At 44.4% G+C, this 15,758-nt stretch overlaps 1 protein-coding gene across 10 annotated transcripts in view; it reads right to left on the bottom strand.

The window, feature by feature from the left end:
- Positions 1 to 15,758, bottom strand: part of Pex5l (peroxisomal biogenesis factor 5 like) — a 208,812-nt gene that overhangs the window by 126,534 nt on the left and 66,520 nt on the right. For 8 of the 10 annotated variants that reach the window (XM_008838652.2, XM_008838648.3, XM_008838646.2 and 5 more), the window contains one exon: positions 15,667 to 15,738. The exons of the other annotated variants lie outside the window; for them this stretch is intronic. In XM_008838652.2, the coding sequence (XP_008836874.1) occupies positions 15,667 to 15,738 (72 nt within the window). The remainder of the gene's footprint in view (positions 1 to 15,666; positions 15,739 to 15,758) is intronic. 10 annotated transcript variants of the gene reach the window in all.

The following is a 15,758-nucleotide window of genomic DNA, read 5'->3' as shown; positions in this document are numbered from 1 at the left end:
TAGCAGGAATATCAGAGTATAAGGGCTCTAGTGGGGGGAGGGAGGCTATGGGAGGGTGCCATCTGGGAAGTGGGTGTATAAAAAATAAAAAGACAAAAAAATAAAAAAATAAAAAAAATAAAAAAATAAAAATAAAAAATTTAAAAAAAAAAGAAAGAAAGATCAAATGTCGGCAAGGCATTCAGAACACCCCAAAGGGGAAGAACGCTGTGTGCGCGGCCGCCTTCATCTGTAACATGTGACTCTGGGAAAATCACACATGGTATTAACTCTTGCTTTTGTCCCTAAATCCATAAATCCCAGAGGGCAGGGGGAACCTCAGACCACTGGAGACTCTGCTAAGTCCCAGAATGGGGGTACCTTCAACTACTGAAGGTGCAGGAGGACAACTCAGGAACGAAGTGTCATGGAGGCGAAGCACAGTCATGGATAAAGGCTGCGGGCCTCTCAGGGTGGGAGAGAGCCCAGGGAGGTTAGCCATTTGATTTTCCTAGTACAATTTATCTTTAGTCCAATTATGAGAAAAAACTGATGTGCAAACTAGGAAAGAGGACAATGCATTCTCCATTTTTATCTGTATCTGTACGTCAAGGGAGCCCTGCGCCTGCTCCCTGCCCTGATTCAGTGATCTGCTTCTTCCAAGAACCACAGGGGTGGGAGAGGAGACTGGAAAGCATCCCAGGTGACAGGGCTTTGCCCAGTGAGTCCCCTCTCCCCACTTCCCATGACTTTTTGTTTTTAACTTAAAGATTTTCATTTCTCGTTCTCCTGGGTGCCAGGCATTGTGAAGCGACCACTGACTGTGTCTTTAAATGAAGCAAAATTCAGAGCAGTTCAGTTTCCCTGATGGTTTGTAGGGAGGCAGCAGCCAGTGCACACTGGGGAGTTGGGGACAGGCACACTTCATATTCCTTTTATTCCTGTGTTTGGGGGACAGGGTTTCCTGTTGCCCAGGTCAGCCTCAGACTCTGTGTAGCTGAGGATGACCCTGAACTTCTGAGCTTCTCACCTCCACTCCCTGAGTGCTGGGATTATGGTTGTTTAGCGCCACACCCCATTCACATGGTGCTGGGGAGGGAACCCCAGGTTTCCTGTATGCTAGGGGAGCAATTGCTCTTCCAGCTGAGCATCCCCCCGCCCAGGTTCTTGTTATCTATGTGACTTTCAGATGCTCTACCCTTCTGAGAGTATTTCTCCCTTCCAAATAACAATAGTATCTTCCAGGTGGCTGTCTGGTACATGGTAGGAACCCTTGGCTTCTATCTCCTCCCTATTCACGTGAGAAGCAAGACAATTAGACAGCTGAGGTCTACAGTTTGACTCACTCAACTCCATAACGTCACCTACCGTGCTTAGGCATGTGTTTGCAGAACGCACCCCCCTAAATGCCTTGGGCCTCTCCTTTGTTTACTGGGTCCTAGAAAGTAGTATCTAGCATCACTACGAATTGCTAAAGCCTTTCTCAAGAAATTATTTTTAGTGGATTTATCCCTCCTGGCTAGCTGGAAGATGGTCCAGACATGTCTTGAAATGTCTTAGATGCAGATTTCTTTTATTCCCAATGATTTCTCTTTTAAAAAATTAATTCGTTGAGAATTTCATGCAATGTCTTTTGACCATATTCATCATCTCTTCTTATTTCCCCCCAGATCTACCTCCCCTTCCTTACCCAACTTTGTGCCCTCAATTGTTTTTTAAACCTATAAGGTCCAATTTGCGCTGCCCAAATAGTCTTGGATATGGGCCATCCACCGGGTCAGGGACTACACCCTGAAAGAAATCTGACTCTCCCCTCCTAGATTTATTTTATTTATTTATTTATTTTTTGAGACGGGGTCTCTCTGCAGCCCCAGCTAGCCTGAAACTAATTAGACCACCAGGCTGTCCTTGATCTCACAGAGATCTGCCTGCCTCTACTTCCAGAGTGCTGGGATTAAAGGTGTGAGCCACCACACCTGGCCACATTTATTTTACTTTAATTATGTGCATGTGTGTGTATGTGTGAGGGCAATGCCCATGGAGTTAGAAGAGGGAAATGGATCCCCTGGAGCTGGAGTTACAGGCAGTTGTGTGCAGCCCAATGTGGGTACTGAGGACCAAACTCCGGTCCTTGCACTTTTAATCACTTTCATCTCTCCAGTCCCCAATCAGAAGGAGATTTCTAAATAAGGCTAACAAAAACTCAACTATGGTTTCTAACTCGACTATCGTTTCTAACTTTTGATAGGAAATAGCCTGAAATAATTTTGATGGCAGGTTATTGATGGAACCCTGGTTCCCTTCAAAACTCTACCGAGTGATTCCAAGTGCCACTTTCTAAGATGCCTCCTTTTCTCTGATTCCTTGCTAAAACTAATTGAGTTTCTTTGTGTTTTGAGAGATGTCTTGTGACTTCTGCTAATGACTTATGAATTCTGCGTGTCTTATAATTTTTTTGTGGAAACAATTTAAAGGCATCTCAGATGTTAATAAAATTCATCAGAAAGCCTCTGTGTAGACTGGAGACACACATTATAAGTTGTTTTTATTTGGTATTGGATCTCCTGAAACTGGAGTTATAGACGGTTGTTAGCTGCCATGTAGGTGCCGGGGATAGAGCCCGGGTCCTCTCCAAGAGCACTCTGCAAGAGTAGCCAGTGCTCTTAGCCTCTGAGCCATCTCTCCAGCTCCAAGATTTCATTTTTAAATGGCTCTTTAACACAAGAAAGTGACTCCTGACCCTGGGTCTTGCATGGCTTCCTTGTAGGATACCATCTCCTGCCTACTCACAGGAGGTAATCCTCTTGAGTGGCTCAAATTATTATTTTTACTGTTTTATTTAAGAAATACTTCTAGAATGCTTATCAGATAGGGGTGGGAAGCATTATCACTGTGCTGTGGGGAGTCAAGCCTCAGAGATTAGTTCAAGGACAGGTCGGAAGCCACGGGCAGAGTCAGGAACCTGAGATGAATCGTCCCTGCCTGATCTGCCCTGGTGGATGTAATACATTCCTGTACCCTAGAGTTCTGTATTAATCTAAGAGTTTCGCATTTTGGGATCCTAGGAAAGTCTTTAAATTAGGAATGCTTGTAAAGCTAAATATTTTTAAGTACATTCTCATTCTGTTACTGCCTTTCAATGTGTAGCAGTCACAGGTTTAACTCCGCAACTCCCCAAGTTGTGCCTCTTTCATACAAACTGCTAAGACTTTATATCAGGTTTTCAGAGTCTCTCTATATTTTGGCCTGAGAATACTTTATCTATTTGTGTGCCTCTTCTAAGTGTATGGCACCAGGGCAAACTATGTCCTAAGTATTTGTGGCTCAAACAATATTTAGTCAGTTCACTCTCTGAGTAAACTATAAAAGTCATAGAAACTGAATTTATGCAAATCCATGTTTGGGCTTTGACTCCAGACCTTAGGAGCAGAATGCTTATAACTGCCTCAGCACACAAAGGGGTTTAGACCTGATGTCTTAAGGAGCGATGTGGCTTGCATGAGGCCATCTCTGGAGCGCTTAAGGGCACAGCAGGGACATGGAACTACTATACTGTGCAAATCCCACAGACATCCTGCACGTCAGCTGTAGGCAGTGCATAATTTTACTGGGATTCTGTTCTTCCTCTCTTTAACTTGATAACTGGTATCTCCAAAGAAAGGGATTTACTTGTCTAGTTACTGCACAAGCCAGGGGAATGCCTTGTTAAAAATGCCTAAGCTCACCTGGATTCTACCTAAGGTAGCCATTAAACCACACTAAGTAGAAACACTGAGTGGAAATTGAGCCCAGCATCATTTACATACAAAAAAGAGATGCAAAATGGAACATACATGGAGTGTGACTCTGCAGACTCAAGTTCTGCTCACAGCTATGCAAGAAAAACGAGAGCAAGATGAAGAGGCCAGGGGATCATGGGTAATGCACTGTGTGACTGTGACGTGCACACATGTGTACGTGTGTGCATGTGTAGAAGACAAAGAAAAAGCTCAGGTGTTATTCCGCAGGCATAATCCACTTTTTAAGTTTGTTTTGCGACAGGGTCTCTCACTGGTGTGGAGCTCACCAAGTAGGCTAGCTGGCTGGTTAGTGAGCCCTGGGGACCCACCTGCCTCCCCACACTGGGATTACATAGTGTGCACCACCATGCCTGGTGTTTTTACATAGGCTTTGCGGATTGAATTCAGGCCTCTGTGCTGGCCAGGCAAGCACTTAACCAACTGAACCATCTCCATCTCCACGGTCCTTTTCTTCAATCTGAAATTGCTGCAGAGGGGTTTGTAGACTGATAAGCACGTGACCAGTGAGAGGGGACTCCAGGGATAAGTGTCAGCCCACATGCAGCTCCTTGGAAGAAGGTGTGCTTTGGGGAGGATCACAAGAGAGTCCAAGGTGCTGGTGGGGGACCACAGCACATCGGAGGCAGGGGCGGGCAGAGCATCCGCCCTCAGAACTCTCTCATGGACAGGCACCAGGGATTCTGCAGATCTGCTAACTGCTTGGGAGAAGCTGTCTGGACCAAACAGTTCAGCAGGGGCCTCAGCCTGAGAAGCTTGGAGGACAGCAGGTGAAGTGACATTTTCAGAGCACAGCCATCGACTCCTGTAACAGAAAGCTACTGGGTAAATGCTGGAGCAAGGGGCAGGGCCAGCTGTGGGACATTTTGAAGTTGGTGAGCACAGGGGCCATTCCAGCGAAGTACAGGGATTTAACTCATTGAGGGGTGCCATGGATGCAAGGACTTGAAACACATACAACAAACCAAATGGCCTTACTCCTGCCCTTACAGGTCTGGTCAGTAGCTGGTCTTGGCTACTGAGTATTGTCTGGGGTCCAGAGCTGCTGAGATGGGCACTTATCCAAGGACTGCACAAGTACTCTTTTAAGCAGGTTAGTTTTTGGGTATGAATACTTACAGCTATGAATTACCTATCTGTCTCTCTGTTTCTCTCTCTCTCTCTCTCTCTCTCTGAGGCAAGAGCACATTTTCCAGTTTACCTATTTCTACATTTAAGTTTTCCTTTATTATATATATATTCTTTACAAACAGGAAGTCTTAAGATTAAAGCACCCTACAGTATTTCTTAACACAGTCAAATTGTACCTGATCCCCTGATAAGCAAGAGAAGCATGATGGAAAGAAGTTTCCTAACTATGAGCCCCTAGACACAGGCCTGTCACACGCTTCTACACAGGGCTGTGCACTTGCATAGCCCCCGGGGTTGGGCCACGCAGAAGCCCCGGGTGAAATCCTGTCTGCCACATGAGTGCACTACATCGTGGGGATGGTGGCATTGTCATACTGGAATCACTGGGGACACTGGATGAGTAACACGTAAAAGGCCAGCAAATAGCAGTAAATGGTGTATGTGTGTTGTGTTAGCCTCTTATTCGCAGTGGTCCTAACAGCAGCAAAGCTTACAGTAAAGATCCAGTTAGCAGGTTTCCTCTGGGTCTCTTCTCTGAGCCAGCCAGAGCCACGAGATCCATTATGTGTGGCTTTACTTTAATGAATGAGGTAATTTACAAAGTTAGGAACATCCCAGTAAAGATTTGAGATACTTAACTAGTCTTAACTCCCTTTTGCAGTCCTGTAATCAAGGTTTAGCTTGTTTACTATGGGGTAAAACTCTTTATGACACAAAAATTGGAATAATTTAAGTCAGAGCTTTTTAAGAGCTTGGGCACATAGAGGATTCTCTAGGGAAGACGTTCTAAAACAGGTTCCCAGAGTCACCCTTAAAGCTGAGGTGTGGTATACTTCCAACAAGCCCCAGGTGATGCAGACACACAGGGCCAGGAACCATTCTTTGAGGACACAAACACTCAAAACCTTCTTTGGAACTTGCCCTCAAAGCTCAAGTCCCCTCCTGAGAACACAGTGGAGCTAGGAGACTAACCAGGACTCAGGCCAGCGAGGAGGAGACAATGCAGAGCTCAGGTTCTGGGTGCTCAGCCCAGGGTTCCAAGTGCTCAGCTCAGGGTTGTTAAAACTGCCCAAAGTACTGATACACAAAACTTCACTCTGGCCCCAGCACACCCAGGCCTCAGAATGCAAGGGGCAAAGCTACTTACTACCCCATTTCCCCAGGCTGTGGCATCTCCTATTTTCCGCTTGCTTGCTCTTCGTTTTACGGAGTGGGCTTTATGTCTGCTTCTACTTTTCCTCTCACACGGCCACACCAGGAGGACGAAGACAGATGTCTGCCGGCTGCAGGGCCAGCAAGGATTGATTCTGCTCCTCTGTGTTCTCGTACCAAGGAGCCAGTGTCACCTGGGACTGCAAGGGGCCTTTTGTACCTCTCTACACACTCCATTCCTAGCACATCTATGGAAACATGTAGTAAGTCACATGTGCACATGCCTGGGCAGAAGGAACAGCAAGAGCAGAGGTATGGCAGGCTGGAAGGCAGGAAGATCAGCTGGCTTCTGTACCTCTAGTTACTTGGTGAATGGGATCTGGCATTGGGGTGGCACCAGACGGGGACCTTGGGCATCAGCTCTGGATGCCAGGCTCAGCCCACAGGCCCTGCCTAGAAATTTATGTCCTGAAATTTTTTTATTCACTTTTGTTTTTAATTTTAAAATTATATTTACGTGTATATGTGTGTGTATGCGTGTGTGTGCGCGCACACTTGAGCGCATGCTGTGGTGTACGTGTACAAGTCAGAGGATGACTTGTGGTTGTTGGTTTCTCTCCTTCACCATGCAGGCTTCAGAGATCAAGCTCAGGGCATCAGGTCTGGTGGTAAGCACTTTCCTGCCCAAAGTTTGCACTTAATTTCGGACCTTGGAAGCATCAGTCCTCTAAAGGACCGTTGTTCAGAAACCTCCTGATCACAGGGTGTGATGTTAAATCAGCTTTCTTGGAGTTTGAATAGAAGGGTAAAACTGCTCATTCACTTAGAGAAAATAAGTTGTTACTTGACAAAATTTCTAAGATGTTAAACCTTTAGTTTAAAATTTTCAGAATATCTTACCCGACTTGCAAGGTTCAACTTCTTTTATCCTGTACTAAACTGTTTTTGATTATTGGATGCCACTAGATGCACCTGGCTCGTTTTTGTTCTCGGAACGACTCCCAGAGTTCACAGAAATGAATGTGTCTCTCTCAAGAACACATTTGCAGTTTAAAGGCAGACACTGGGAGGGCAGGAGAGCTGTGACTGCACAACCCTTAACTGGAAAGAAACTGCTTCTGTGATTAGTGTTCTGTACAACATAAATCCATTAATTAGTCATTAATTATACAAATGAGATAATTCTGTTAGCAAAAACTAATGAATGAATATTTTCATGTTTTCTTCTATTGAGATCACCCAGTACAAGCTGAGATGGCACCCTCTCCCACCAGCCCTTTAACAAGTCATTCATTCATGTACTGAAGAATGAGATCATTTGGCCAGAAAATACTTTGGTGAGGAGTAAATAGCAATTGTATTGAACGGTCATTTGTGTTGGGTATGTGTGTCCTCGATCAGGAGATAGCAAGATTCAGAGCCCCAGCTGGGGCTGGACCATGAACCAGATGAATGACTGAAAACGGAGGTGACGGAATTGGAGAGTTGTTCTGGAGAGAGAAGTGCTGGGGCATCCAGAAGAAGCAGGTTTGCAAAAGCCGCACTTCTGTCAGACCCTGTGTGTCTAGAGATTCAGTCCAGAGACACCAGAGGCAGAGATCAGAGCTGCCGCTGAGCAGCAGAAGACGCCTGGCTGCCGAGAGTGAGAGAAACCAAAGCACAGAAAGGACATGGTCAGGGCGAGAGGGAGCACAGGCAGCCTGGCCCAAAGTCAGCAGCAAAGGAAGATTGCTTTCCACAGTCTCCCAGAGGGGGCAGAAAGAATCCCGGAGCCAAAGGACATGGAGGAGTGCTGTGCAATGGTGTCTCCTGGGCATGGCTAGCCCACTCACCCCTTACATCTATTTATTTAAATCTTATTTTATGTGTATGAGTGTTATGCATGTGTGTAAGTGCACTCGTGTTGTGCAATGCCCACAGAAGACAAAAGAGGGCATTGGATCCCCTGGAACTGGAGTTATAGACAGTTGTTAGCTGCCATACGGATGCTGGGATTCAAACCCGGGTCTTCTTCAAGAACAGCCAGTGGTCTTAACTGCTGAGCCATCTCTCCAGCCCCTTCACCCCTTACATTTAAAAGAAGGAAAAGAAAAGGAATGTGGGGTGTTTGAAAAGGATTTGACATTTTCCAACATGAAACTCCAATTTTTTTCTTTTTTAAAAATGCGAGAAACACAAGTTGTAGCTATGTTAATACTTTAAAAGAAAGATGCTGAATTGGAGGAGAAACAGTATCTCTCATGGTGGTAGCAACTGTCTTGGTGAATTGCATCACTGTAAAATTGGGAGTGATGGACTGGGAGGGGAGAGGGGTGCTTGCTTGCCGATCACTAGTGTTGGGACGTTGTTGCTCACTGAGGTGGCAGGTTGGCAAAGAGAAGACAGTAAAAGACAGTCCTGAGTGGATGGACCCTGTTCTATCATCGGCCACACCTCTTGCTTGTGAACATGTGGGAATTTAGGTTAGCTCGTTCCCTTTTAGGGAAGTGAGCCCCTGAAGGATGTAAGGCTAGCTGTAACTTATATTAAAATACACATTATTTTAATCAGATCAGCAGCTAGGTTGGGCTGGTTTTCAGGGATAAATTGTAAAACTGGAATGAAACAAGAGAGGTGACTGGAGAGCTGGCCAGGCCCACGTCTCACTTGCCTGTGATCTTAGAGTCTCCGGGTATAGTTAGTCACAAGCTGGGTCCCCAAAGGCTATGCATAGACCCAGTTTGTTTTGCTTGATTCATACCATTTAAAATCTTAAGGTTTGCTGTAAGCACTTAAACAAAGCAGATTAATTGTGTTTATTGAACAGTTACTATGTGGTGACTGTAAGTTCATTCCCAACAATATGGCAATCGGGAAGGCTGGAGCTGCCCTGCTCTGGGGTGACAAGTTCATGCCAGAAAAGAGCACATTGCTTTGAATCCTGATAATTCTGGGTCTCCCCACTCCCAATACAAGAGATTCTCCAGAGAATAAGCCCGTGACTACTGCTGTCAATCACACCACCCCTCTGCCCAGGGTCTGCCACTCAGGACTGAAGCTTTTCACCCGCAGTGCTAAGTCTCTGTGTTGAGGGCCTTGTCCAATCCTCTCAGTCACTTTGCAAAGTAGATTCCCCCCCACCCCACCCCATGTTACAGCACAACAGCCTATGTTCAGAGTGGCAGCTTAGTTTTCCCAAAATAATACTGCTCCTCTGCGGCCATCCCGTTCTCTCTCAGATTTCTGACTGGAAAGGTATGAGACTGGTGAGGCGTGTGTGATGCTCACAGTGCCGTGTATGTGGTGCGGCAGAGGGTCCCCCGACCCCGTACCCTAGCCTGGAGCGCCTCTCCACAGAAGGTATGCAGAATGCTCAGGACACGTGTGGAAATAAAGTGAACGTTATGACATGACACCTATTTCCAACTCTCTACTCAAGAAGCCTGGGTTGGTAGAGAGCATCAGACCTAAGCAGGGCCCCTAGACTGGCTCTGACCATAGGACACATGACTTTCGAAGCAAGTGTCTCTCTGGGAGCCTTACAACAGACACCAGGGAAGACAGCGGGGTTCCACCAGACAGATGATGGCACGGGGCGCGGCAAACTCAAACGGCTTTCTTGTGCTTGGGACAGCAAAGCCACACGGAGAAGGCAAGGTGATGGGGTCCTGCTCAGTGCTCCAGCCTGCCTCAGTGTCTGTCTGGGACGAGCGGCCCGCTGTGTTTTCTGGCCTAATACTTCACGCTGCAGTTAAGCTGTCAGAAGAGTCAGTAATGAAGATATCGAGTTTGCCCTTTGAGGTTTTCCTAGAGTTTGGTGCTGCTGAGTGGAAACAGTGGACTAAACAGAAATGTGTGAGTTAAACCTGAGTTTATATTGTGAGTTTCTGAGGAGAACAGAGTAACGTATTGTGCATTCCTGAGGCATTTCCCCTTCTGTTATCAGCATTTTGGAATTATCTTTGTATTTCTTAAATATTTAGGACAAAGATATAGGGTCAGCCTGTCTTCATTCCCGTGAGTTTCTGTTTAACCCAGTGGAGAACGTTGCTCCCCTTTGACGATATTTGCTGATGATAAATAACTTTGCAGAAAAGATGGAATCGATTGGACTATAGACATGGGTCTTTGTTTATGCTGTTGCTGATTTCACACATAGCCAATAAGTCTGGCTTCTTTTCAATTAACCATTTCTCATTGATCAGGCTTTTATGAGGAAATTGCTAATGAGCCTGTGCCTGCTGTGAACTCAATCAGAGCATCACAGGTGCATTCTCAGTGTCACTGAGTCCCCTGTTTCAGGCTCCCCAGGCAGAACAGGCGGCCTCCTTCTGCAATTCCAGAGACTGAGTGGGGGCGGGTGGGTCCTCTGTTCTTGCTGACCATGTATAGAGTTTGGGGAAGGTACCATAGAGACTGTTCCATATGTCACCAAGAGACAGGCTCTACTACTTTGTAAGCCCCAGAGGTAAGTGGGGGGGTGAATTATATTTAAATTAAGCCAGCACGCTCGTATGGCCAAGAAAGTACTGACCAGACGGTGCAGAGTACAAAAGACAGTGACATACATTGCCTGACCCTTTTTCCTATTTATGAGTCTAAGACTCAGTCAGCTGCTCACGGTAGTAGGACAGGCAATCTGCTAGCACTGGAGGAAGCTGGGGGCCTTTCCCATTAATCTGTTTCTTACTCTTTCATTTTTATTTCATGTTGGCCTTGATTTCCTTGACCCAATTCATTTCCACACAACCACTGGAACAGAAGGCAATCTCACTGAAAAAGACTGTGGCTGTTGGAGACACAAGGGTGGCTCAGCTTTGGTTCTTTACCCTTGAAAAATGGCTCCAGTGTCCACTGCTTTCTGCTAAGGTTTCCCTAACAAGTTTTAAGAGACTCAGAAGGGTTTTAGACTAGGGGAATGTGCGTTGACCCAGATGCTGCTCTTGTGCTAGAAGCCGCCCCTGGGGAGGATGGGAGGAAAGCTAAGTGGTTTCAACAGCTGTCTTCCTGTCCTCATTCTATAGAAGCCTTTCCTGGAAGAACACTTCTGAAATGTTGAGAGGTCAAGAGGTAAGTAAATGGTTAAGGAATGTTTGTGGAGATCTTTACTCCAGTTCAATAATAAATGCTGGCCAATTATAGTAATGACTAGCTAGATGGCTATTTTATGTAATTAGACCACGGAGGCAAAACACTCCTTAACTATTATAGGTGATCAGTAATGGCACAGAGTGTACAGAGCTCTGGGGAGGGACACTGGGGGATGGATGGCTCTGGTGCTCCCTACACACAGCCAGGGACTCCACGAAACTGCAGTCATCCCTCCAGCTCCAAGCTCTGGTTTGCTAGTTTGGAGGGGCAGGCGTGGGCAGGGATGGCTAGCTAATCCAAATGATACAGTCTGTACCTTTGGGTCTTTCTGCATTTTTTATCTCAGATAAACTCCAGTGGGAAGAGCAGAATATCAGTTTACAAACAAGAAATCTGAGCTCCAATAGGCTCAGGACCAACAAGGCTACCACAGGGACCTCAGCTCGACTGCAGGCTTGGGTCCAGAAGGGCCCTGTGAAGGGCTGTGCATTCTGCATTTCAGCTGTCATTACATTCCACGGATTCTAGTTATTAGATTTCCAAAATGCCCAGTTGAAGAATGTCAAACCTATCGCTTGTCACATATATTTTTTCCTCCTTTAGAATGTAATAGTTATTTTCTCTGAAGGTGGGTCTCAGAATGTGATCTGCAAAATGCATCGGTCAGCAGTAACTGAGTACTCCGGTCTCTAGCCCTTCTCCACATCGCAAACTCAGCAATGCATAGGGTGGACCCAGCAAGCCTAGCAGGCACCTCTGAGGCTACTGCATTCGAGAGACTGCTGCCCTGACCTGCTGTGCATGCTTCCTTGGTAAATGGTTAGTATTAGGCATTTCCGAACCTCTATGCACCAAGAGATACATGAAGCCAATGTGAGCTCCGAGAACCAACTAGATCCACGCATTCTAGACCCAAGCACTGTGTTGAATATGTATTTTTAATGCTTGAACCTGTAACTTCATTCTTTACACAATCATGATATTCTATACATTGAGTCCCAGAGCCAACTAGCCAACTACATGCAAGCACCCTGTTGTGTGCTCAAATCTTTAGCTCTGTATTGTTTACATAACCATAAAATCCCACATTTTTTTATGTTGGTCTTTGTTTCTTCCTTCAAGTTTACTTAGAATTTGAAAACACTTTAGACACAAGTCCTATACACCCATCGTACAGTAAATCTTGAGTTGCCTCTAATTAAAATGGCAATTTAAAATAGAACAAATTTATTACTTATCCAAAGTGGTTAAAGTTTTAAAGTCTTTACAAAAGGTACCAAACATCTACCTTCATCCATCTCAGTCCTGAAATTTCAATAATTTCAGAAAATAATTTGTGTTTGCATGAGGCTGATTTCCAAACAAGACCCTTGTCTCCTCCAATCAAGAAAAGATATTTTGATGATAAAACTGATAAGTATATATCTAAGATTTCTCTTTTAATATTTATTTTAGAAAGCCAAATATAGCATTCACTAAGACTAGATACGTAATTTTTATGTCAACTCTCTGGAGTTCAGGGGCAGCACCAAGATTTTATTACAATACATTCATTTTTACTTTCTTATATTTGAAGCTTAAAGACTGTGACTGTCTGGTGAAAAATGTTTTCTGATTCCAATGTAACACACTTAAATTTAAATATCTTTTTCTTTCTCTCTCTTACATATTACTTTAGGATACTGGGTCAAGAATTCTTTGTAATTTTTAACAATATGTATTCCAAATAGAAATTTCAAAAAAATTTTCGTAGAGAAGTACATTATTGCCCTTCAAGAAAAAAACCTTAACCATTTCCAAAATTTACTCCTGTTTTCTATGTTGAAATAACAGTCATCTTTTGCCATTTTGAATGAGGGCAACCAGCAAGGACAAACCCCACATCTCACATGCTGTTTCTACCAATGATTTGCTTACATAAACAAGGCTGTGGGCTTTCTGTGGAAGTACTAGACTTGCGAATCACCTGCCAGATGAACCGATGTACAGCTGGCACAGTGCTTGTGGGTGATGGAAGCTAAGTGATGGATTTAGTGAGATCAGCAGACTTCTGCCCATCACAGTGTCCATTATTTTATTTATCTTCCTTAGGTCTTCTTTGACGTCACTCGCTGGGAAAGCCATGTGGAGTTTCATGAGGACTGACAAATAAATTTCCACCACATTTTTGAAGAAATAGATCAAGCATAAAGATTTTTGACAAAATTGTACATAGGGGCACAGAGTTTTAACTTTGTTATACATATAATATATATGTGTATAATTTCATGATATATTACATATGTCATGTCCGTGAGATGCTAGGTTTCTGGAGCACATGATGCATTCATATAACCATATATTTAATCGTTAACTTCTTAAACAGGAATAGCTATTTTGTAGTTTTTTAATTTTTTAATGTGTATGAGAGTATCGTCTACATGTATGCAAGTGCACATGTACCATGCGATGCCCATGGAGGTCAGAAAAGGGCATCAGCACCCCAGAACTGGAGTTACAGATGGTTGCTTGCTGCCATGTGGGTGCTGGGAACCGAACCCGGGTCCTCTGTAAGAGCAGCAGGTGCTGTTAACTGCTGAGCCACCTCTCCAGCCCCTGCTTTATAGTTCTATGAAGACTAATTACAGTGTTTTCCACAATGTTTTCCTTTGAGGTGTCAGCAGTGTCACTGTTCCAACCTAGGATTTTCTCATGACTCAACGTCCAACACGCCCCATCCCACAGGGATGGACTCTACTCACTGGCTTCCAGGAGCCACTCAAGGCCAGCTCCTACTCAAACATTCTTACATTTATTTATTTATTTTGGTTTTTAAAGACAGGGTCTCCCTGCGGCCCCAGCTGGCCTGGAACTCACCTCTGCCTCCCCAGTGCTGGGATTAAAGGTGTGTGCCACCATGCCTGCCTCAAACGACTCACATTTGAATCGTGTTTTAACACAAATGGCTCAGCACAGGTCTTGTGAGGCAGCACCGGAAGGGTTTAATCACAACAATGTAAACTTTGGAAAAGTTAGCGAGGAAACGATGAATAATAACTTCCTGGGTTCCTCATCAAAAATATCTCAGTACATAATCCTGTAGTTTCCTCAATATCATAGTTAAAATACAAAGATTTAATGCAATAAAAGGAAAAAATAAAAGCTTTGAGGAGGAAGAGAACAAGGAAGTAAAAAAGCAAGAATTTGCCTTTATATGATTAATAAAATAACTTCATTTAAAAAAAGTGTGCATTTGTGTTCTCACAGTGTACTTTGTTATATTTTACTGGTTTGCTCATCAGATAGGTCTGCTCTTTAATGAGAATCACAGTCTGGGAGAGGTTAGACTGCATGTCCCAAGTAATTTGGCATAATTAAAATAATGGTGAAAGCTTGGGTACCACTTACCTTATTAACTAAACTGACTGCCTGGCAGTAAGTAGCCTCACACCCCTGCTCTGCTGTACTCAGGAGCCACAGAGTCACTTGAAACACGGGGGGGGGGGGGGGGACCAAGCCCTGTCACACCCACACACTGCACTTCTGGCCAGGGTCTCCGGAGACACTTCAGCTCCCTCAATCATCCAACAAGCCAGTCTCCAAGTCAGCGGCTTACTGCTCCCTTCTGGTGACCCGGCCCCTTTTTGTCGGATGCTCCCACAATGGCTTCCTCAATCCAGTCACTATGTTCAGAACAAACTGCATGATTAGGAAGTTGTCTAAGTTCAACACCTTTCTGTAAATTATGACTACTTCCTAATGTCTCCATCTGCTCAGACCTTTGAATTCATCATTCTGTTGACACTTGGGTTTATGTCACCCTCAGAGTCAATGCTTTAAATAGATGTGCAGTTAGAGTGTCTTCTTGACGGTTAACAAAGATGTTAAAAGCTAAAGCCAAGTCAGTGTCGAGGGCTGGATGCTGTCCACTCCTCACTACGCCACCGTTTATGGTTCATTAAACTGTTTTCACTGCACCTTATGGGCCCAATATAACATCCAAGGTAGAGGCTTCCCAAACGATGGGCAATGTCACTGACTCTTCAGCAACCTGTTTTCATTTCAAATCATCTTTATGCGTACTGCAGGCAATCCGAAAAATTAGGTTGGGCAAGATTTATGTTTAAATTTCTCAAATTTTCAAAGCCCTTTATTTTCCTTTCTGTTAATCACATTCTTTGTTTTACAAGACACACCCTAATACAGTGGTTCTCGTTTTCAAAATAATATACTTTCTAGTTCTTATTTAAGTCTTTTTTCATAATCCAATGATCATTGTTATTTTGACTCTTTTCAAGTAGAGCCTTTCTTTTCCCAAAGTTCTCTCATCTGCCCTAGCTCCCTTGTTCTTATACGCAGAATACACACCCTGGCATGGTACCAAAGTTGGTGGGGCAGAGACATCACAGCAGATGCTTAGCTGCTCTCAAAATCTATCTTGTTAACAGGCCTCAGTTAAACAGGCTACTTCATCTGGCAGGGAGGGCTCCACACCTGCAGACTTCCACTGTCAAAAGTCTACAGTGAAGAACAGAAAACATAGGAAGCATTCACTTACCTGCTTCGGATCAACAATTATTTCGAGGTCTTCATCGCCGCTTAGCTTCCCATAGCCTTGTTCTTTACTTTTCTTGTGAAAGAACAATTTTA

This window comes from Nannospalax galili, unplaced genomic scaffold (genome assembly GCF_000622305.1).
Source record: "Nannospalax galili isolate Female #2095 unplaced genomic scaffold, S.galili_v1.0 scaffold179, whole genome shotgun sequence".
NCBI lineage: Eukaryota > Metazoa > Chordata > Mammalia > Rodentia > Spalacidae > Nannospalax > Nannospalax galili.
The sequence above is the reverse complement of the archived record's forward strand: the minus strand, read 5'-3'. Positions and strand labels throughout refer to the sequence as shown.